General features: G+C 39.5%; 1 protein-coding gene across 1 annotated transcript in view; it reads right to left on the bottom strand.

The window, feature by feature from the left end:
• Positions 1-4,930: 4,930 nt before the first annotated feature.
• The window catches only part of ptgfrnb (prostaglandin F2 receptor inhibitor b), a 75,022-nt gene continuing 55,513 nt past the window's right edge, over positions 4,931-24,439 (bottom strand). The window contains exons 12-15 of the mRNA XM_067583732.1: positions 11,465-11,651; positions 11,200-11,318; positions 10,976-11,026; positions 4,931-9,087 (exon numbers count right to left, since the gene is read on the bottom strand). Coding sequence (XP_067439833.1) covers positions 8,975-9,087; positions 10,976-11,026; positions 11,200-11,318; positions 11,465-11,651 — 470 coding nt within the window. The 3' untranslated portion in view covers positions 4,931-8,974. The remainder of the gene's footprint in view (positions 9,088-10,975; positions 11,027-11,199; positions 11,319-11,464; positions 11,652-24,439) is intronic.

The raw sequence follows: 24,439 nt of genomic DNA, 5'->3' as shown, positions 1-24,439 counted from the left end.
GATTTATGGAGAAGTAAGGTCAAATATCTTCTACCTAATAATAAATCACACACACTGCCACCCCCCATCTCTTATATACACTCTCTCTCTCGCTCCATCCCCCACCCATGTGTTGACATAGTTTCCATAGTGAGGGGAAGGTGTTGACGAGTCATCGCTGCATTCCTGGGACCATGCTCACTCACACACACACACACACACACACTAACATTTACTCTGGGGGGTCAGTTAACACAGTTCACACTCTCTCCCAGTCCAATATTTGACTGCTGCTGCCTCGATTAAAAAAAAAAAAACTGAGCCTGGAGGTTTTCAGAGTGCTGTAGGTACAAAGTGAAATGTAATCCAATCTTGTTGCTCGTCATCACGTACGACCTTCGCATTTCACCCGACACTGTCAACTACAAGGACTTGTGATGTCAACTAACGCATTAAATGTTAATTTCCAAAACTGGTGTGCAGAATATCCAATGTGGAAATACTGTTTTCTGCTGTTTGCATGCCACAATTCATTCAAGTCCTGGGCAATTTTTTCTGTTTCTGTTGGTTTTAATAAACGGTATTTGCTTTCCAGGCCCTAGAGTTTTTGGGGGCCCAGAGCAGGATTATTGTAAAAGCAATAACAGATAAGTGTTGAAGCTATGAACTCTGGCCTGCGCAACAGAAACATGATATCTTTCCAACATGCAGTGCAGCATTTTCATTGTTTGTGTGTTTCTCTGGAAATTGCTGGACTCAGACCTCTTATGAAATTGTAAGCTTTACATTCACACGCTCGAAAATACGCAGTTTAAATTCCTTCCGAAATAAAATGGCTAAGCTAAAGGGCTGAGGGGACTTAACTGTGGGTAACGAGTGAACCAATCACAGCCAGAGTGGAAAAGTGCAGTATAGCCCCTGTGGGAGAGAGAAGAAATGAGAGTTGGTGTGAGGAAGCAGAGCGTCTGTTTCACCTCTCCGTGCTGCAAAGTTGGAAGTTAATTGAACTGAACCTCCTGCTGCTGGTGATGAGTGACTTGGCCACATCGACACTGTCAGTGAGATCTCACCCGGGGCCGACTGCTCTGCTCCGCCACTCACAGCCTCAGTGTGTTCAAAGACACAGAACAGGTTTGAAGACGTCCATCAGCACATATCTATATGACACATACTATATGCATACCTCAACAAGTAAGACTGTTGAGTGTTTTGTCAGAGCTGATCTGTGTGCTTGGAAATATCAAAAAAAGGGTCATGCTGTGAATTTACAACAGTAAAATAGGTGTAAGATGATACATAAACAATCAAAAATGACAAAACCTGGCTGTTGTAGCTACATACTGACTGAGACTAGTCAAACTGGGCTGCCATGACAGTCAATCCATGTTGTAGATGTTGCGATATTTCGATGGATAAGTGAAAACTTTGACCTGCTGGTGGCGCTAGATGAAAATTCAGGGGGTCACCAAAGTCATTAGGATTCATCCTCTGGGGACCATGAATGTCTGTATAAAATTTCATGGCAATCCATCCAATAATTGTCAAGATATTTCAGACTGGATCTAAGAGGTGGACCAACAGACCAAACCAACATTGTCATCTCTAAAGCTATGCTGCTAGCCTAGCTAAATCAATCATTGGTCCATGGTGAAAATGTATTATTCAAAGTATCTTATAAGGATAATGAGAGAGAAACCATTTTCCAGAGGGTACTGGATGGGTGGGAAGCCAGTGAGGGATCATGAACTTGTCACTCCAATAGAGACTCCAACAGGTTGGTTAAGGTGTTGTATACGCAGAGTTTGGGGTCTGAGAAAAGATGATTTTGAGTTGCATTATGGGAATTGTAGGATCTAGTATTTTTGGAACTAGACCCATACTAGGGACTAAAAGTATGACTCAGGTTATATCAGCCTCTGCTGCTTCAATTTTGACAATTATTTTCCAAATCTGCCTCTTGCAAGACCCCCAACTTTATGGAAGTGCGAAAAAAATCTCTCAAGTACCTCTTGAATGTTACAAAAATGGGTAAAAATGGGATACAAATATCAACAAGAAATATTTTGGGTGCAAATCTGATTTTAAATTTACTTTGGCACATAATCAGCAGCTCATTAGCATTACCTTTGGGTGCATGGGGATGTAAAATCCAAGATAAAATGCTTTAATTATCTGATCTGCTGCCTCCCATCCGATCTGAGTATATTTCTGGGTGAAAATCAGTAAGTAAATCTAAGAGAGAAAACACCAAACTACTGTTGGCGGTTTGAAGCTGCTGTAAACATCAGCGTCGATCACAATGAAGACGAGAAAACGTGTCGCCTCTGGTAAACTCTGGGGAGAACAGGCTGCTTACTTCCCTCCAAACGCTGCTAAATTTTTCTGTCTGAAATTTTTTGTTATGTGGAGCAACCCTCAAGCTGTGACACGTTCGACTCGGAGCAACCAAATGTGCCATCTCAAAAGCAGCAGGAGTGTACAGTGGCGAGGACGAGTGAGCCTACCGGATAAAGAATATACTGTGCTGTCTTTTTATCGCACACACCACTGAGTCAATTAAGGACGACAACAGTTTAAGTTGTGACAAGGCCACATTACCAAATGATCCATGAGAGGCATGAACATACACACACACACACACACACACACGTAGAGGGACGAGAAAACTGGGTCAAATGGACCCCGAGAGAGAGCGAGTGCAAGTTAGAAAAGCCACAGACAGATCCAGAGCCAATCGACACCGGATCTTTATTTTCTCTCATCTCCACATGAGATGTAGATGAGAGAAAGAGAAAGAGTGGTAGAGAGAGAGAGGGAGAGAGAGAGGGAGAGTTGGATGGAGAGACTGTTGTTAAAGAGGTGTAGAAATCAAAGCCCAGGAGAGCGAGGTTTCAGCTCATCTGCATTTCTAATCAAGAGCGAGAGTGAAGGAGAGATTGGTGTGATGCAGAGAAGTGGAGAGGGAGAAAGAGAGAGAGAGAGAGAGATGCAATGGAGGAGATGGAGAGTGAAAAATGGAGCAAACAGCAGAGAGATGGAGTGAAAGAGAGACTGGTGACAAACGGAGGGAGAGAGAATAAACACACAGAAAATAAATCCCGTAAGACTAACAAGAGGATGGGAGACGCAGTAAGAAAGACATGGAGGCAAAGGGAAGAGATATAGCCGCGGCCCAATGTTGAATTATAAAACATTTATTCTGCTAGAAGTTTTTGAAGTTGTTTTTTTTTTTTTTTTTTCAGATGTTTGGAAGCATAGAAAAACCTGATTGATGGCTTGCCCAGAGACGGAGAAGAAAAACCAAATTGGCCCACATTTGTCACAAGTCTCCTAGCAGGAACTCTGATCATGACCACATCAGATCCTCTGGAAAAACTCTGCAGCCACATTTTCAAAAAGGAAGTAGGGGGCAAATGTGGGCCAAACTGGGTTACCCTTCAGACTTACATAACTACCAGTTTATTAAGACAATAAATCAACTCTGCTACTCTCAACATGTAATACAAAGACATAAATGTAGTCTTGGGTGAAGCAGAGTGACGTTATGAACCCGAGTCTGAAGCCCCGCTACAAAATGTCTCCCACTTTACCAGTTTAAGTTTGATTTTGTTACCAATATCTTTCTGGACAATTTCCTCTAGCTTTGGGGCTGAAAGAGAGAAGAGGAGATGATAAAAATGTGAAAAGCTCATCTGAGTCGTCTTCAATTATTATCAATAAGCTTAACAAGCTTAGTAGTTTTAGACTTTTGCCTCGGGTGTCCTTTCTCAGGCAACGTGAAGGCTGCACTGTCATCTTTTAGGAGGACAACCTGCAGACACTACACAGGGCTTTAAAAAGTATTTCCACTTGCTCTGCGTGTTTTCCATGTTAAAAAAATACAATAATTTGATTTATATCTTTATTTACATTCCTAAAAAGATGCTAGGATTGAACATCAATCAAAGATAAAGCAGTAAAGCACAATTCTTTGTGGTTAAATTGGAAATACAATATTATGTACCATTAAGTATCAGGTCTCTGAACGTGTTTTTAAGTAGATTAGAGTATCTACAATACAGAGATTTACATAAAATTTCAAAATATTCTTTGTTTTGGTATACTACCATTATTATGGGAACCACAGTCACTAATTTCATCATACCTCTTTTTTTCTAGATTGATATAAATGCGGGAAATAGTATTTACTTTGTTTTTAAAATGTTTTTTTGTGACTTTGTGGTCTATCCCCCACCTCTGAAACAATACCTACACCCATGGCTACTTTATTCTGTAATTAAATGTATTATTAACTCACAGAGCAGCAGCAGGAGCTCTGATTGGCCAGCTGTTGAGTTCTCAGCTGGCCAACCTGTTGCTGCTCCGTGGGTTCAACTTGACTGGAATTTCAGTTTTCACGTCTTTAAATCTGTAGTTATGTTTAAAAGAATAGCTCAACATCTTGGGAAAAACACTTTCTTTGCTTTGCTTTCTTTCCGAGAGCGAGATAAGATCAGTTTCATGTTTGTGTGTTAAGTACAGAGCTGGAGTCAGGACATAGTTAAGGGGGAAAGTTCAAAAATACACCTACATTCAACCCTGCAGCTCACTAGGTAACATGTATCTCATTTGTTTAATCTGTACACAAACAGAAAGATAAAACTCTCTCTGTGTATTTCTTTATCAAATAAACTGATGACAGCACCTGTGCCTTCTTTTTTTTTAACAATCTGTTAGTTTGTCTCAGCAATACTAATCACTTTTTCAACTGTGACAAGCATTTTCAAGACGAAACAGCACACACCGAGATCACTGTAGCTTTTGCTTGTTTGTCAATCCCATTTTTACCACATTAAATATAAAAAAACTGCATGATTTAAAAAGTAGAAATGCTGTTCAATACTGAAAATCATCCTTCTCGCCAAAAAAAACACAGTAATATCAGAATATACAAAATAATTTACAAAGGGGATACATCTTACAAATCTATTTATTTAAAAAACATCATCATGATTCATCATACTCATTGCAATAAAATGACAAAAGAAAAAGACACTGGGGAAGTCTTGCAGTGGTATGTTCAGTAGTGTGTATCAGTGCTACTTTGTGTGTGTGTGTTAACTGTTAAGAGCATTTGGCACAGAGCCCTGTTATTCACCTGTGTCCTCAAGTATGTGTGTGAATGTGTGTGTGTGTGTGTGTGTCGGTGGGGGTTTATGTGTGTATTAGTTGCAAAAACTACTATATTTAAATACTGCAACAGCACTATCACGGAGAGGCACACACACCTGTGGAGTGGGTGTATGAAGACCTATGGGAAGTTTCTGAAATAACTGTCACCATCAATCAAGCCAAAACACATATTCGTTATCAATATTTGGACCACTTGTTGTCTCTAAGTGAAGAAAATTAACCAGCATGGACATCCGTTGTCATCCAATAGGAATGTTGTAGTTTTTCCTTTGCTGGATGAAATCTGCAGCTATTTTGATTTAGGACAAATTTGATTCAAAAAGTTCAACAGAAGTCAGAAGTGCTTTGCAGAAGTTATTCTAAAATTAAACCTTTCTGAACTGTGGATTCAATTGTACATATATGCCTAAAGGATGACAACATTTGTACAGGTTTGTCTTGGTGTTTCCTGTAGCTGAAGGTGTCACAAATTTGTGTGACTATGAAATAAATCTTTAGAGTACCATCATTCAGAGATGCAGTATTTATGGATTTGGGGAAGCAGTGTTAACCACTTTGTGCTGGCTGCCTGGCCAGCCCGAATCTGAGGCGGTTTTGTGCCATTTTTTAGTCAGAGCTGAGAAGGGGATACATGCATTGTTTGAATATGTAACATCTGATCTGGTAGCAACAGTTTAAAACTACGGTTCAACTTAACTTTGAATATTTTAGCGCTGATTGAGGGTGAACGATATGTCATGAGTACAGCTTTACGTCAGCTGTGACTTGACAACAGTCAGATATTGCTCATTAAGTTCTTACATTTGCTTAAAATACTTGTCAAAACATCAAACAAAGCCCAGTCGGTTAAGGAGGAAACAGCCTGGCACATCTTTCTACAAATCTAACAGGTCTGTTTGGATCCTGCCGGGTTTGGAGAGAAACATCCTCACTGTGTATGTGTAGTGGCTGAAACTGTAAGTGTGTGTTCACACAGCAGTCAACATGATACAACAGTCACCACAAGTTCATTCATTTGCTATAAAAACACCACAGAGACTCAACAGATGTCAGCTGATACAAGTTGGGCACCGCTGTCTGCGGCAGATTTCTCTTGTTTTTCTACAGATATGTTTTTCTATTTCACCTGTTAAGTGCAAGATAAGCCTCCCAGTTTTCTACAACTTTTCTCTGAAAGAGTAGAGAAACAAATATCTAAAAATATTTGGAGAAGGGCTGCATCCATTGTTGGGAGTTGAAATCTCTGAAACCAGATTTTTGTAGCCAGTTAGCTGCATTAAAGGATCAGTTTGACATTTTGAGAAATATGCTTGTTTGCCAGGGATAGGTCTGGGATGTAGCCTAGCTTAGCACAAAGACTGGAAACAAGCGGAAACTGCTAGCCTAGCTACACCAACATGCCTGTCAACAATTTCAAAGTCTCATTTATGTCTGTTGTGTAAAATGAGTGGAAATGAGAACGAGGAGCGATTATTACAGGAGCAGTGACTCAAAGAAGTGATCAATAGTCCCATTCTCCCATTGAGATTGTTGGATGTACTGGTGGCTTTAGCAAAATAGCAAAAAGGCTAGGCTATAGTTTCCCCCTACTTCCAGTCTTTACGCTAAGCTAGGCTAAACATCTTAAATCTCTATACTGGGCAGAGATATAACAGATATCAATCTTTTCATCTGAGCCTGGGTAAGATGGCAAACAAAAGAATTTCCAAAAATGTTAAGACTGCTCCTTTAACTCAAGTGTTTAAAGGAATATTTTGGCAAATACACTTATTTGCTTTATTTCTGAGAGTGAGGTCAGAAGATTGATACCAATCATGTCTGGAGAAAGCAAAGCTGGAGTCAGGACATGGTTAGCTTAGCTTAGCATAAAGAGCATGGCTAGCATGGCTCTCTCAAATGAAAAAATATGCCTACTAACACCTTTAAAGCTCATGAATGAACATGTGTCTTGTTTGTTTAACCCTTTACATGAACAGAAATGTAAAAACAGAATTACATGCTTTAACTACTTATTGATGAAAAACAGTTTATCCATCTGTGCAGCCAAGAAATACTTAGCAATATACATCTTCCCATCAAACAACAGTGTGCCTTTAAGATAAAACAAACAAGCTACAATGTATTAATTAGTCAGTTTTAGTGCTGCTGGTTGGAGTCTTTTTTCACTTGAAATGACCCAGGCTAGCTGTTTCCCTTTGTTTCAAGTCTTAATGCTAAGCTAAGCTAAACACCTGAATGACTCCAGCTTTGAACTAAGTGTACAAACCGACTGGTATCGATCTTCTCATCTAACTCTCAGCAAGAAAGCAAATAAGAGACAGTATTTCCCAAAAATATTGAACTGTTCCTTTAAAAAACTGAAGCTGAGAAACATGAAGCTGCAAACCACTGACAGACCGTAGAAGCAATGTGAGCCTCTTGCACCACCCACATTCAAATCATTTTGCTCACACTGTGAACACATGAAAGTCTAGATTAGTGGAGTGTCAGCTCAGTTTAAAAATCTGGATGTAGGAGACTTTGATGCCATCAAAATATAACCTGGAAAAGGCTTGTGTTGCTCGTGGATGACATCAGTCTGGCATTATAAAACACTTCATGCAACTCTTTGTCTCACATACTGTAGCACAGCACTCACACAGTGTACGAAACACACACAAGACTGTGGCAAAATAACAGCTGGGTACATTTCTGAATATTTATAAAACAAGAGTGCTTGCTGTCACCACTTTTAGTGGCTGTTCAAGTGTTGATCTGGCAATATGAACCAAGCACACCTCCATTAGTTCAAATATTGGCACCACTTATAGTATTGTCGCACACACAAACACACTAACTGCATATCTCCTTGTAAAGCTTAAAAATGTCTCTCATATTTTTAAAATCTCTTAATTTTCAAAAAACTAGAGTCGAGAATAAAGGTAAATATTGTCCTTTTGTTAAGGTAGGAATACTCTGGGTTGGTAGTTGTAGTGCAATACCTCTCGTGTGGAAAGCACGTTCGTTTTTCTAGGACTACTTCCACCTTTAAGAACGTGACGGTTCCTCCACAGTCTCCACAGAAATGAGGCTCAGGCTGCCTAAACCGTCAAGTCGCTGCAAATACAAATTAACGTTAGCATAGGTTGGCCATGTGACAGGGATAGTCGAGGTTTTGATTTAACCTCATGCAGATACAGTGTTCAATCAAACAAGTAAAAATGCCATTTTTGTCTCTCAAACTGCAACCACCCTTTGAATTTTCATCAGAAACAAAAAAGGGTCATTGTACTTCGCAGGGAGCCTTGGCATCAGAACAAAGCAAAAAAAAAAAAAGAAAAAAATAGTCCAGCCTGAGCCCTTCATTTGTTATCCCAAGTGTTTACAGAGGCAGCAGTTCTGTTTAGTGGTCCTTTATTCCCAAGTGGCAGTGATGACTCAGACGCCTCCTGTTCCTCAAAAAGTAAACTCTGGATTAATTCATAGTTTCTCGTAGTGCTGTGATTTTAAACACGGAGCAAATATATCTGTGTAAAACTGGAAGCGCCACAGATTTAATTGATCTTCCTAAAAACAGAAGTCTCAAAGGCTATTTCCCAGTTGGTGCTAGTAAAAGTCCCCTGCTCCTCCACTGCAGAGTTGAAAAACATCCTGAGCACCTCTTTAAAGCACTGCGATTGGTCAGTTAGGTGTCTATTCCCAAAAGCGATATGTCATTTTACTCCCAACGTCCGTCGCCCGGAAACAACTGGCTGTCCCAGTAATCGTCTATGGGCGTGTGTCTGTTGTGTGCGTGGTGTTTCCTGTGAGCGCTGCAGTGTGTGGGTGCGGGGGAAACTGTTTGTCAGTCCATCTCCAGGTCCATCAGTTTGTTGCGTGAGCGGGGAGTGTGTGTGGTGTTGCGGCAGCAGCACTGGGCGCAAACCAGACCCAGGACCAGAGAGAAGAGGCCCACACCTGGAGACACACGACAAGGTTAAAAACGGAGAAGACACTATGTTACCAACTCTACTCGTACCTCTACTAATACTACTGATAATACTAATACTGCAGTGATTCCCACTACCACAACTGGCAGTAATTCCTATAACTAGTAGTGTTACTACTTCTACTGGCACTACTATGAGGCTTTTTCACTGCAGGAACCTTTCCAGGAACCTTTTTAGGAACAATCTAAATTTAGTTCCTCAGTTTTTTTGGCCCCATATAATCCCTGCTCTGTGGGTAATACTTCCAGATGGTTCAGAAACTATTGGGTGATGTTGGTGAGTGGACAAAAACAAACCTTGCAGCTCACACAGTAAAAAGGACTGAGTGGAGCCAGAATCAATATTAGGATGAGGGATGGACGATTCTTGTTTTTTTTTTTTTTGTTTTTTTTTGTTTTTTTATTAATGGTAAAAACAACTTGCCCTAAAAATAGCAACATGGAAAGAGAGAGTGCCTGAATGAGAAAGAGCACAGCTTCTCTACAACAGCAAATTACAAAGAACAATTGGCATAGTTGTTTCTTCATGTGTGAAATTTTTTTAAGGCTGTTATCAGTTTAATTTTTGCTGAATATTCACAGGTCCTCAGATGCGGTGTAAAATCAGAGTTTGGAGAGAAAACACTGGAGCGCATTTAAAGCCTCTAATAGCACAAACAGATCAGCTCCGATCTTTTCTCTCAAAAATTTGCTGTCCCTAATCTAAGAAGGACCTGAACCAGCTGCATATTAGTTGAATATGTGAGGCGAACACCTTTCTACAAGGGACTTTCAGTTCCTGAGTTTAGTTCCTGTGGCAGGATCTGGTGTGGTTAGAACATATCAGTAAGGTGAACTAAAACTAAAACTAATCAGAGTACATCTTTGTGCTCCAGACTTCACCACTCCACATCCTCTTTCAATGTCTGTTCATACACTAGTTTTTGAGTTCTGGGTTAGCTGATGCAGAGATTCCCCCATCTTCAGTCCCTGTGGCTCCTTAGTAGTGGGCCCTGTTTGGTGGAAAATGGCTTTTTGAGGGCTGTCACTACTACTACAGTTAGTACTACCGACACCACAGATGCCCATAAACTTATACATTATTAATAGCAACTTGGGATGTCTCCAGCAACATCAGTCTCAGTGCCAATTAAAGCATATTTTATTGATTGTCATTGGCTAGAATAAGCCTGATCAAATTCAGATTCTTATCTTATTTAAATCCACTGTGCACTGACGATGCCAGCTGTCATTCAGGTGTCCTATATAAGCACGAGCTCAGCACTGTAAGCCAGCGAATGTCAGAGCTGCATGAAGGAGTAATGATATAGTCTGGCCAACAGTTTCAGTGAAGTTATCCACACTGACGAAGTGAGAAGGGCTTTTCTTTATTTTACCCAGTTTCTGTGACATTTTGCAGTTACTGCTGTTGGCTGAAAACTGCATTTAAACTTCATGCTGCCTCAACTAACCTGCAAAACTAGGCTGTAATAGTTTGTCATTCCCCATCGGAAAGCAACAAACAATCTCTACACAATGCTAGAGGATATTATATGATGAGTATAAACCGTTAAAGGAAAGCCGTGCTTGGTATTCTCTTAGTGCTACTCACCTGTCAAACATGTATAAATGTTTTGAATCAGACTTTAGGTGATTATTTCATGTTGGACAGGATCAGGAATCTAGATATTACTACTGATGGATGTCCTGATTTAGGTTTTTATAATATTCATAAATCTCTAAATAGTTAAATATCTAGAAGAATAATAATGTCTTTTCACAAAGGCTAAAGCTAAAACCTGATAATCTAAGAATCAATCATCAGCAATAAATTAATAATCACTTTCACTTTTTGAGAATGTATGATGGTCATATTACCTATTGAGGCTGATACACCGTACAACAGAGGTAACTTTAGGGAGTCCCACACTGGAGAAGGAGAGAGAAAGAGAGATTTGGTGTTTAATATGAGCAAATACTGTAATACATTCAATCACGGTGGTGATACAGCACTGGATCCATGCATCCATTGTCATGTTTAAATATGTAAAAATGATCATCATACAGAGAAACAGAACCACACACACACACACACGTCTCACCAGCAAATCGGACAGTGAGGAAGATCCGAGATGACGTCAGCTCTCCAGCTTGAGTCCAGGCTCCCGTTGAGGCCGACAGGTACCAGGGAGTGGCAACACAGTGATACTCGCCACTGTCACTGGAAACCACAGAACATATAAAACACACAGTCACACACTGAAGCTGAAGTTTCGGTTGTCATAATGTTAATATAATGGAAATAAAATATATAATAAAAAGAAACAATTAGTTCACAAAAACATTCACCCATGTACACACACTCACCTGTCCTGAGTGCCATGAATGTTCAACATGTAGGTGTGCGTGTCATCACGCTCTATTGAAACGTCACTGGATGAGTTACGATCTTCTTTCCTCACGACGCCGAAGCGGTCGACGCTGGCCACCTGGGTCGTGGTCGCTCCGCCACGCAAGCGGGTGAAAAACCAACGCACCTCGTACGCCAGATCATCTGAAAGAGAGACACACAGAGACAGAGACATGAGTTTAGTGATGCTGAAACATGTTTGAAGAAACTGCACAACTACCTTTAACACCACAAAGTATTTTTACATTTCTATTTCTAAATGATAAATTATTTAACAATGTGTAAACAAGACAGTTTTGAAATAGCTGAAATGTTTTTTTTTTTAACTTTTCATGGAGCTAGGCTGAATACATCTTGGACTTACAGTATCTCCATCCTGCTTTAATGTGTTTGTAATTTGCTTCTCCACAATTAAAAAGTAACCTGTGGAAATTCTGACCACTAGTGGTGCAGTGGAGCAACCTTCATGAGCGTGTAAAGTCAACTTTATATACAGCCTAGAATCACATATTTGTCTCAGAGGGCTTTACACTCTTTACAACGTACAACAGCCTCTATCCTGAGACCTTGGATCCAGATAAGATTAAAAAAACAAACATAGGAAGAAACTTGAAGAAGAGCAACAGAGGAGGGATCCCTCTTCCAGAATGCACAGACATGCAATAGTTGACATTTTTGTATCTCATAATCTTCTACAGGTTTAAAAAAAATTAAAAAATGGCTTTACAAGTGTTTTAAAAGGAAGGAAATACATTCAACAGCATGTGTTTAAAGTCAAGGTGCTTTCAGACGGCGAGTGATTGCCGGCAGGGGCGAGGAGAGGCGGTGCGGCTGCCTCTCTCATGAACACACACAGCTCTTCACCGCTGTTGTCGGAGTTCATGATGGATCAACTTTGTCCAACTTGCCACCCCGACTCGCAGCGTGACCATGGCAACCACAGAAACTACAGCGAAGGAAATGCATTTGGGAACCTATACATGAGCTCCTGAATGATGTGCGTTGGCTACCTCTTCACCAGCAGAGAACAAGGAAGACAAACTGCATTTAAAGTCTGATTATCCAGTTTGACATTATAAACAATATTTATGATACTAGTTAGCAGAACTTACTATGTATTGCTTGACATTTCCTCTATTCACAGTGTGATAAGACTGTACTAGGTGGACAGCAGCAGCCTGTGGTAAAGCCTATAGGCTGGTAGGATTGAAGGTAGCTGGGTACTGTGGTGGCTACGTTGCATCCTCCTGCCACTGATTCAAAACACTGAACATCATTGTTATTGCGATGGAAAATACTCGCTGTTTTTCCTCACCAAAAGATAGTAAAAGTTTCTTTACAACAAAACTCCACAGGGCACATTTAAATCTTGTTTTCACATAATTTCATCAGAAAATGACATAATGCACAATAAAGTTTATAAGCCACTTTCAGTTCAGTGCTCCGCTGAGTTGATGAATTGCTTATTATGACTTACACAGTGCGAGAAAAGACTCCAGTGGTAAATAACTGACTTTTAACAACCTCAAAACACTGTTGTAGCAAATGCAAACGCATAACGACACCTTCATGTGGAATTATTAGAACCATATATACAGCAAGTCTAACATTTACAGAGAAGTGTTACTGTACCTATTACATTATGGAAATTGAAGAAGAGAGTGTGTTATTTTTGGATGTGCAACGCAGCCTTAATTTCAAAATGATGACTACAGAACAAAGGAGAAAAAACAGATAGAAACAGTCCAAGAACAACTCCATTATCAGACGTTAAAACACACACACGGGCTGCTGTTTCTTCGCTCACAGTAAGATAAAAAAAATACAGAGATGGACACACACACGACATAAAAAGTGATAACAAAAAAGAAAGAAAACAGGGACAAGAGAGAATTTGTGATAATAGATGTAATCTTTGGAAAGGGGGCGAGCGAGCTAATTATTTCCAAGAGCAAGACGTTGTGAGAGAGAGAGAGAGAAAGAGACAGGCAGCGAGAGAGACAGACAGAAGCACAAACTAGTCATTAGTCTGTCAGGAAGAGAAGGACTATTAGCACTGTACCTCCTACACACACACACACACACACACACACACACACACACACACACACACACACACACACACACACACACACACACACACACACACACACACACACACACACACACACACACACACACACAATAAAAACCCCATGGAGCCTTAGTCATCCTCTGTCATTTAGGAGACAAATAGAGGATAGAGATGAAAAACATAAAGAGAACATTTGCGGATGACAACGTGGAGAGAAAAAAAAAAAAAGACAAATGATGATGAAAACAATTATGGAGAGGAAAAAAAAAATGGCGAGAGTGAAAGATGGAGAAATGAGGAGGAGGAAAGAAGAGAATGGAGCGAATATAATGAAGAGAAAGACCGAGGAGGAGAGGAGTGAACTCACCCAGAGCAGAGTAATGAATCACATCTCAATTTCTCTCTCCCTCTCTTCCCTAATGGTTTTAATATTCAAGTGCTACATCATTAAAAATCAGTGGTAGTATGAACAGCAGCGGCAGCAGCAGTAACAACTCCTGGCCTTCGTTTTAGTTTGGTCTTCATATTGATCATTACCTGAAAACTCCACAGCGAGATACAGTATCTTTACACCTACCGGGCTGGATTTTTCATTCAGGTTTGCGGTGGATATTCGTGGACTCAAATGTTCCTTCTAGCACTGCTATCAGGTCAAAATTTCCCCTTAAAAAAACATTCCAGCTAAGAAGAAAAGGGTCCGGGAATTTAAAAAATAGCAAGTTCTCGAGGACATTTGTGCTGTCTGAAGGATGAACCCGTTTTGAACACATCCCCGCTTTTCTCTGTTGCTCGCTCAGGCCGAATTTTGAAGTTTTTGTCCCACTACTGGTAAGTAAGTAGTATAAGTAAGGCTGCAACTAACGATTACTCAAGTTTCCGATTAAACTGACAATCATTTTCTCCATCAATTGATTGATTGTTTCGTCTACAATGTCACAACATAGTGAAAAATGTCTGTTATGATTTCTCAGAGCCAAAGACGATGGATTCGAATATCATGTTTTGTCTGATCAACATTCCAAAAATCCAGAAGATATTCATTTTACTATGTAATGTATGACACAAAAAAAACTTAAATTCCTCACATTTAACAAGCTGCAACCATCAAATTTATTGCCATTTTTCCTTAAAAATGACTAAAATGATTATTCTGATTCATTTTTCCTGTCAATGCAGCTCTAGTTCTAACTACAGCAAAAAGATCAGTAAGTTGTTCAGAAAGGGGAACATTTAGAAATATTGAATACTTTCACATATTCGCTTTAGGCAGCTTTGATGTAAAAACATTAGCTGACCTTCAATAACCTTAAAATAAAAACTTTAATACATCTGTAATAAATATATGTGTTTAATACATCTTGTAATTGACATAAATTGTAAATGCATCTGAATTGCTCTTGCAGATTACATTTGTATTTACATTAAATGCATAACAGTGACTAGTTAGTTCAGTAACTTCATTGTCAATACTGATAAAAAGATAGTTAAACTAACTCAGTTCCTCGTCTAAACTAGAAATCATAAAAAGTATGAGGGGGAAGGAAACACCCCCCCCCCATCATTGACGGGGACGATGATGATGGTGGTGATGAAGATGCATTAGGACAGTGCAGAGAGGGGGCACAGTCTTTTTTTTTGCACCAAGACAAGTACAGCCGAGCGCTCCATCCAACCAAAGGGGAGGAAATGGGAGGTGACACTAAGAGAAGGGGTGAATGGGTCGACTGACCACACACACACACACACACACACACCCCTCCAGACTCGCTGACCAGAATCAACTGATGAGTAAAGTTCTGACAATGAGAAAAGGCCGATTTGCCCGTTAACATCCTGAAGAAAGCCCACATGGTTCCTCACAGCAACATAAAGACAGTTACTATAGTACAACTATAACTCTGAAGCTCTATAGGGAACCCAGTATGTTAATACATAGTACAGTTGTAGTATGTAAGGTTTACACAAGGCTAAAGTTTGCTGAAATGGATTCTTGTTTTAATGCTGATGGACAAACACAATGGTTGTGCTTTAAATCCAGACTATATAACTTCTTAAAGCAGAAATTGCACATTCAGCCTCTTTATAACATCATATAAGGGAAGTAAAAGTGTCGTTTCTTTGTTTATGGTGATTATGAACTGTGATGTGCCAAATCTTCACTGCTGATGGAAGAACTCTGACTAGCCGTTTTTAACTACCAACTTCGACCCTACATTTAGGGTGAAAAATAAGTGTTTCAAGCTGTTTTCTTGTCCAACATATTGTCCTAATATGAGGCTTGCCTCAAAGTAAGCCTATACTCCATTGAGACCGTCTGTACGGGCGGGGTGAAGCTTTGCTGAAAGTAAGGACTCCCATACCAAACCAGACCCGTCTATTAGTCAAGGCTCCCATCGGTACATGCTTCATTAAAAGAGAACAGGTGGTTCATGAGCAAGATGAAGGACGGTTATGATAAGATAATGATCTCTTGTGGTGTGGACTCAAAATGACCTGATGTGAGAGTCACGTCATGAACGAACGCTCGGCACAAGTGACGGAAGGGATGAAGTATATCAGCTAAAGTTCAAAAGAAGGAAGCAAGTGTAAAACATTGTGAACTCTGAATTGACTGACCACCAGAGTTAATCCAATCCAAATAAGACGTTCTACTTACCATCACACAGGTTAGTTATTGAATTGCATAAACCGTACATATGCATATACTGTATGACCACGGAACAAAATCAAGGCCATGAGATTTACAGTATTATACCCCAAACGTATGAAATCCATCAAAAAAGGATTTTGGGATTGTTGGCAACGTGTCAGTTTTACCTCCAAATAAAGTTGTCTAGATAATCTGGATAAACTGTTATATCTGAACGTCTGACTGCTTGTGTTTCTTGCTCCATTGTACTCAGATCTCAGTAACTGCTTTGGTGAGTATAAAGTTATTATAACTGATAGAAATTATGGTCAAGACATCAAAAATCAAACCCAATCTGTAAAAAACTGGAGTTAACTTTGAAGTAGAGTGCATGGGGAGAGAGACTCTGCAAAGCTTTTATTTGCTGGTAAAGTTGTATTCTCAATTGAATATTTGTTTGGACGTGAGTGAAAATAACTGACATTATTGTTATGACAACACATTTAAATATATTTACTTGAAGAGAGATGTTTTTTGACAACAGGGTGTATGAGAACTATTTCAATCCCATATATAATCACTGTGACTATATTCTTATATAATCACATCAGTTGAAAACTGCCTCGCTGACAGTCAGAAGATATGCGTTTCTCTGACGTTCTGATAACACTAGGTTAGTGTCTGACATTGCCGTTAATGATCAAAGACACATTTTGCATAATTCCACAGGACTGATGCTTGAACTCGGGTTGCTCGTTTCAGCGACGACACCAATATTCCAGGAACGGAGCTATAATTAGAAAGCCTCTGCTTTCTCACAGTTAGCCTCCATCCTTCACTTTCTTTGTTCTTGACGGCAGAAAGGACACAGAATGAGGGAACGAGAAGGAGGGGAGGGAAGAGGATTTGAAATACTTAGTGACTGAGGAGATTATTTTGTTTATCACGTAGCTGTAAAATCAACAGCAAGAAAGGCACTCGGCAACGTGAACACATCTCAAGCTGCGTCTTTGGAGAGCATGTAGTATAACCACAGACACCTCCACCTCCTCTTCATGGGAGGTGCTATACGATTATGTGATCCCCCCCAGCAGCAGACTGACACAGCTTTTTGCCCACAGCTGTTCCTCTGATGAATGCAGACTCTTGCCGTTGCCCATTATGGACCTTTCTACCCCCCTATATGAACTCACTGACTCCTATCCTATGCAACTTGATAACCTATAGGCTCTCTTTACACTGCTTTACTGCATAGCCATCCTGTACACAGTGAGTGAACAGAAAAATAGAGACCCTGGCCCTGGGATGTAAGTGCGTATGTGTTGCTTCCACAGCAGGTGTGACAGTGACGTAACAGACTGTGAAAAAGGCACAATCGTCTGTTGTTGTTTTTTTTTATAGACTACAACAGCTCTTTGGTAGATGAATGTGCAATAAAGTGGCTCTGGTCCACAGTATGACAGTTAACATAACAACCCAAAAGGCCTCAGTATAATGAAAAAGAAATGCTTGTCGGATCAGACAAGCGTTCAAACTTTTCTTCACACGACTACTTCCGCATTTTTTTCACGTACAACCGAGTACAACGCTATGAATGCCTTCAAGGAGAAACTGTGAAAGTGTGCGTCGTTATCCTCATTTGTACGATTGACACACAAAAGACTTCCTGAAGAGAGATCAGGGAGGTAGTTGGGGAGGCAGTCAGGAGGAGGATGTGATGACAGGCTCGTCTCCCCACAGGTACAACAGGAACAGGTTTAACACATTTACCTTTAATCACGGTCAGACAACGCATCGTCCCAAATATGCTGAACCTTTAACCCAAACCCTGACTACTCTACAATTTGTACAAACCGTCAGTTAGTCGAAAATAACTGTCTTCTGGTTTGATGAATCCTGGTTCCAAATGTGCCGCGAGTGTGGAATGAACAATACAACAAGAAGCCATCATGCACAGTTACAACGTACATGGGGGACGAGTCAGCTGGTTTTACTGGGTCCATTATGATCTACAAATGGACGCGTTGAGACCAGGGACTTAACATCCTGACAGACAGGGTTTAGCCACTCGAGGCGACCATGTACTGGATGAGTATTTTTAACAAGACACAGCTCCCTGTCACTTAGGATTGGTTTGGGGAACATTCACATATAATGTTGTTGATCACCTGACCACCTTCATCCTGTAGTTACCGTCCACTGGTGGTGAAAACCTTCTAGAGGAATACATAAGTTAAACTAATTGGAAAATGCATTTGGCTATGAATTGTGAATGAATATTGTGCAAACTCAATCAATAAATTTAGCAAATGGTCCATAAAACAAAAACAAGATTCTAAAAACAAATCTTTTAATGACAAAACTCAAAATATGCTGATGCTATACAGTTAAGTAATTTGAGAGGCCTTTCCACTTTCAAATCTAAATGTGAGAAATCTCTGGTGGATTTTTTTTTTTTTTTGAATTTCACGCCTTGTGCTCAATTCAAAATATTGGATTAAACTATCTGTAACGGCTGAAACCTCATGTAATGCATTAAGATGTTTAAAGGGACCTCCAATAAAACTGAAAGGATAAGGCTCATGTTATTCTATATTTTTCTTCTTGTCAAGAAATCCCATGAAAAGACCAAAACTAACAATGCATTAGTCTGTCACTCAATGCTTTCTGTCTTCCCTAACCTGTCTGTTGAGCTCAGTTTCAACCAAATTTTTACTCAAAACTTAAATCTTTAAAAACACATCACAAATGTGTAGTTTATTTATTTATTTTTTTAAAAAAAGGCTAAATAATTTCCTTTAACATCTGGGCACTGTAGTTTTTAGTAAACATTACTCAAACAGGAGTAAATAGTGCATTTGTTGGGGACTATTTCCAGCAGCGGATTAATACACATTTGGTGCTCTAGTGAGTATTTACAGCTCATTCATGTATTTTTACTAGTTTGGGTCAACAATGGGTGTATGGCACAGGAGAACAAGATATATTAAGCTTTGCTATTTGTTAGTAGCATCAATTAATTGTTGGTTTTTCATAGGATTTGTTGCCAATGTATCCATCAAGTTTAAAACACTGGTGACACGGCACAGTTACGGTGAAACGGCTATGTTCAGTGACAGTAAGAAAATCAGCTGGCGGACATAATTAACTGAGCTGTCAGCTGACAGATTTAGCCTGTCAGAACTTCACCAACTACGTTAGCTTCATTAGTAATAACACAGTTTTAGGCAGTGCAGCAGCTCCAATAAGCAGGGAGGAGGGGGGAGGGGGAGGAGGGGTGCATTCTGGTGATTGAGAAACTACTGTGCATCTCTAATAGAATATCTGGCTCCTGTCTGAGCTAATAAAACTAAAATGGCTGTCTGTGGAAATGAAGACAGTCTGATTGGATTTCTCTGGATTAATCCCTCGAGGAGAGTCCAAGGCTTAAAACTGCCTGAAATACACACACAGACACACAAAGGACTGACAATTACCACCAGTGCCTCTAATGAAACTGTGTGTGTTCTCTGCTCCATAAAGCAGGACAGCACTGGTAGAGTGGAATACTAAACACTATAAAAACACTATTTAGCCTCACTGAAACAAAGCTACTGGGGAGCAAAGTTTCCCTCGTTACTCGCTGCATATTTAATAAGACCTCCAGTTCATAAAATAGAGATTTCACTTGATATTTAGCGTGTTTTACTTGCAGAAGCCTTTTGAGCAAATGACCGCTGAGTTACACTGATATTTAGATTGCTGATAGCAAATAGTAGATTTGATATCTTTAAAAATGAACACTTAAGCTTGTCCCCTCAAATCTGATCACTGGCAGCAACGCTTACTAATGAAAGAGAATTTCATTAGTAAGGGTTGCAGTAGAGTTCAAATGTTGTTTTAGTCTTTTCCAGCGTGTGATGATTCAAAGTGTTCGTTAGGGAGGGAGCAGCTATATTTTTGGCATGTGTGGAATTTAATTGGTCAAATGTATCTCTCCTAAATAAAATACTATTCAGTGTCACAATTTCTAAATTGTAATAAAGAAAGAAGAAAGAAGAAATTCATCGACTCTGCTTGATGAGATAATTAACAGACTGTGGCATAGTGGTGAATGTTTGGCATTTGAATCTGAAGTTCCCTTTGCTTTCTGTCTGTCCTGTTTTTTCTGTTATTTTGTACTGTATGTATTTGCATCCTTTTCACATACTTTTAAGGATGTGTGTAGACAGACATTAAGACTGTAAGTTCTCTGCAGCCCTCTCATTTCCATATGAAGGGCTCTCACAAATAAACACAGGCTCGTCCAGCATAAAAGTTGAACCTGGCTAAACTTTTGCTGCAATGCGATGTCATCTGGCAAAGCAGTGCATTGACCAAATGCGTGGAAGCGTACTTTGTAACGTGAACGGTGAACTATAATTCTTCTATATGTTCTCTTCTATAAAAAGCATTGATATATATATAATTTGAAACCTTTCAAAATTTGACACCTAAAATCAAACCCCGTCCTTGCAACTTGTGACACTAATCTCAGGTTTCTCCTGTTGAATGTCTCCATTGACTTCCACTATAAACCTAAATACAAGAACCCCCCCCCTCTATGTGTATGGTCAAAACGTTGTATCTTTGCACATTGAAAACTAGCATTTCTAAGGATTCATTTAAAGCTGCTCCCATTCCTGTTTAACTGGAGTACCCAATGGAGTGAAAATGATGGCACTGCTCTGCTATTCAGGACTATCTGCTCAACATTTTCAATTTGTGTTTTACTGTCACCATGTTGTCACACTGTTCCCTCTCCTCTTCCACTCGGTTTCCCACTTTTATACCCCACTTGGCTACCATTTGCTCTAGTTTTTATCTACAGTATGATTATCCAAAGTGAGAGACTGATGCTTTGAGTCAAGAGTCTTTTTTTCCGCTTCTGTAGAACACGTGAACAGAAGTGCTGGTTTGGATTTTTTGCAGTCACCCAGAGGCCACTGAATGTTAGAAAGGAATTTTTGACAACAAATGAATAAATTACTACTGAGCAATTCCATGAAACTTTTATCTGAGTGTTTTTTCACGTCTCCGTACTTTTGGAACTCTGAAATGAGGTGAACCAATAACAGAAAGAGCTGCATTGTTAAAAAGATAAATTTATCCTGCTATAACTTAAAAAATAGAATGATTACTTCATTTATATTTAGCATCCAAGTTAGTGAGAGGATGTAACTGAAACATTGGTGGTTATTGTCAAAATAATATAAAAGTTGACAAGAATTTTAGAACAATAACAGCAGCCACTCAAATAATCGCTTTGTTAAAGCTCAAATACAAACTGTGGACAGTGGTGGCTCCAAATTGAAACATTTAAAAATATGAACATCAATATTCAGAAACGTTATGAAACTGCATGGCTAACAATCCTTACTGAGGTTTGGATTAATGACTTCCTGTCTGGTTAAGATTTTCAATCAGGCAGAAAGTGACAACAGAAATCAGTAATTGAAGGAAAAGTGGAAGCTATGTAGCACATTATGGGCTCAAATTCAGCTGCCAAGTCACATTGAATTTTTCCATCTTTACCTGGCTTTTACAGTTATGTATTAGCTAATAAGGCAAGATTAAAAAGGTACACAAGTGCTGGACAAACTAAAGAACTTAACGTTTTAAAAGTTCTTAGAGCTTTACCTGTAGCGGGACAAAAACTGTAATATTTGTTCTGATGGTGGACATGAGGTAATTCAAATCAGCTTCAAATCAATGCAACTTTGTCTCATCAAATTAGAAAAAATATGCAGTTAAAAGAAGGGTGTTGTTAGAAATAGTACATAATAGATAGAGCATGACTTAAAAAAAAGGAGAATAATTTAAAAATTCTGTGCATTCAACTAAAAACTGAGTATTTGTTGGGTAGTTGAGTTCAGATGAACAACATCCTTGGGCAAGCCTGTTTTGAGGCTGGATGTGTGGGCTCTGAGGCACTTGTAACACCTCCCAGATGGCAGAAAACAATTTGTAACCAGGGTTGGCAGAGTCTTTGCGGATGTTATGATCCTTTCCCAGACAGAGTTAGATGTCATGAATGGCTGGTAGTTTCCTGATGTACCTGCTGTTCTAAATTTCATGGGAATCTGACAAGTGGATTTTGCAAGTGGGAACTTTGGCCTAATAATGTTGCTACAGGAAAGCTCAAGACATGTCACCAAAAAAGTCCTGCTTCTTGTGGGCCCACTATTTACCACATATACTGTCACAAACCTGAACTGACAATTATTACATTAATTCATGTTAAGTTTCTTATCTGCAGCTGTTACTGGTTCACCAGAAACAGTTAATGGAGTGAGAATCATTTAGTCTTTCAGTCATCCTCTCTCCTCACTAATTCAGATTCTTAACTGTCAATCCTCTCTTCAACAACTCTTCTCATTCTTTCTCTCGCCACTTCGTGAGAATTAGCTGCCATCCTCTCCTCCTCCTCGCCTCTCCTTTTTTTGGGAACTTTGCAAGCTGTTCTCGCGCCACTTTTCCTCCATTTACTGCCTCCTCTATTCACTCTCTTCCACTCTTGCTCACTTTAACAATCTGTTTAGCTCCCTCCACTTTTCCCCCCCATTCACTCCCACCTTCTCTCCATCTCGCCGTCTATTCTTTCTCTACCTCGTTCTGTCTCCCCGGCCGGCTAACAGAGCGTGAGATTGGCTAATTAACGGCTGCCTGTCGGCCCTGCAAAGACAGCTGGGTAATTTGGTGAGAGTGGAGAGGAGGGAGGGAGGAGAGACTGGGGAGGAAATGAGGAGTAGAGGAGCCAAAAGAGGAGAGAAGGACATATCATTATATTTATTGAACAGAGCTATTTTTAAAATGCTTACATTGCCAGATGTAAATCACCTGTTTGGCAAATGCAACAAAATCCTGCATCTTTTTTTAAAGCCTGGTGTTGTTCTACTCATTAAAATGCATAAATGTGGTTTGCTTAACTTCCACGGCAGCCATTACTGAATGAAATACTCAGGGTGGGAAAGCCTGCTCGGAAAAAGAAAAAAATAAAAGCTGGAATATGATGATACAAGCAAAACTGATCAAGATCCATATAAAAATAGCAGCTAACAATAGGCTATTTAACATTAGCTTCACATGACTCAGGTTAAATTGCTTAAAGCTGCATTAACACATTTTTTTAGCCACTTGGGGTGTAGTGGAACAAGCCAAAAATACAACATTTACATAGTATGACCATATAAAGTTGTTACAGGCAATGTGTTAGCAGATTGTTCAGTCTATTTTCAAATCCTACAAAAAAGGGCAACTTGAGCATTCATTTGGAGTCTTGTTTCTGTGCCAATAACTCATTTTAGCTCTGCTTTTGGTCTCCACCAAACCCTAGGGGAAATATCTGGCTCTTAAACGGCTAAATGCTCCACTATGTTCACCTGCTGGCCGTTAATCTTTGTCTGTCTGCTGATGCTGGGCAGGTAGTGTTGAGTTTGTTTATCAGAGCTTTATCTGCTGGAAGTAAGGTTGATGAGAGAACTGACACTGTACCAAACAGTAAATGTACCGTAAATACAACCTGATCATCAAAAATACTGGTACTACTGTAGTTCTACTCAGATCCAGCTGTCATCCTCTGAAAAATAGAGAAACTTGAGAGATTTGAGGCAGAGGAAGTTTCAGTGCAACTGAGATTAAATACCAGGGATTGAGATCACCGAATTTACCAGGAATTCTTGCCAATTCAAGGGAAAAATGCCTGCAGGTTATAAACATGCGTGTACTAGTCTGTGTGCGCCTACAGACTACCATATTCAGTTTACCTACCATTCATTGAGAGATTTTGCTAACTACTCTACATATGAATAAAAAAAAATTTATGACAAAAAAAAAAAAAAAGCAAAATCCTAGTTTACATCACACACAGCACACTGATACATGCTATTTGAGAACAGGGTGTTTTTTTAAAATACAGAATGTAATTTTTGAATGTGCATTAACATGATTACTGGTTGAGCGTTTAGCTCCTTTTACACCATTTTTTTTTTTTTTTTTACAGTGAATCTGAATCATATTATCTTGATTGAGCCTGATTTCTCACTATTCCTATAAGCCTGATGCCGTCTTTGGAGGCTGAAAAGAGACAGTATGTGTCTGTGTATGAACCAGTGATGTACAAAGCTTGATTTTTTTTCCCAGGAGGAACAGAGTGGTATGCAGTTACTTTAACAAAAGAATTTCAGAGAGGAAAAAAAACAACGATATGTT

Source organism: Thunnus thynnus, chromosome 24 (genome assembly GCF_963924715.1).
Source record: "Thunnus thynnus chromosome 24, fThuThy2.1, whole genome shotgun sequence".
Classification (NCBI taxonomy): domain Eukaryota; kingdom Metazoa; phylum Chordata; class Actinopteri; order Scombriformes; family Scombridae; genus Thunnus; species Thunnus thynnus.
This window is presented reverse-complemented; position numbering and strand designations above follow the sequence as displayed.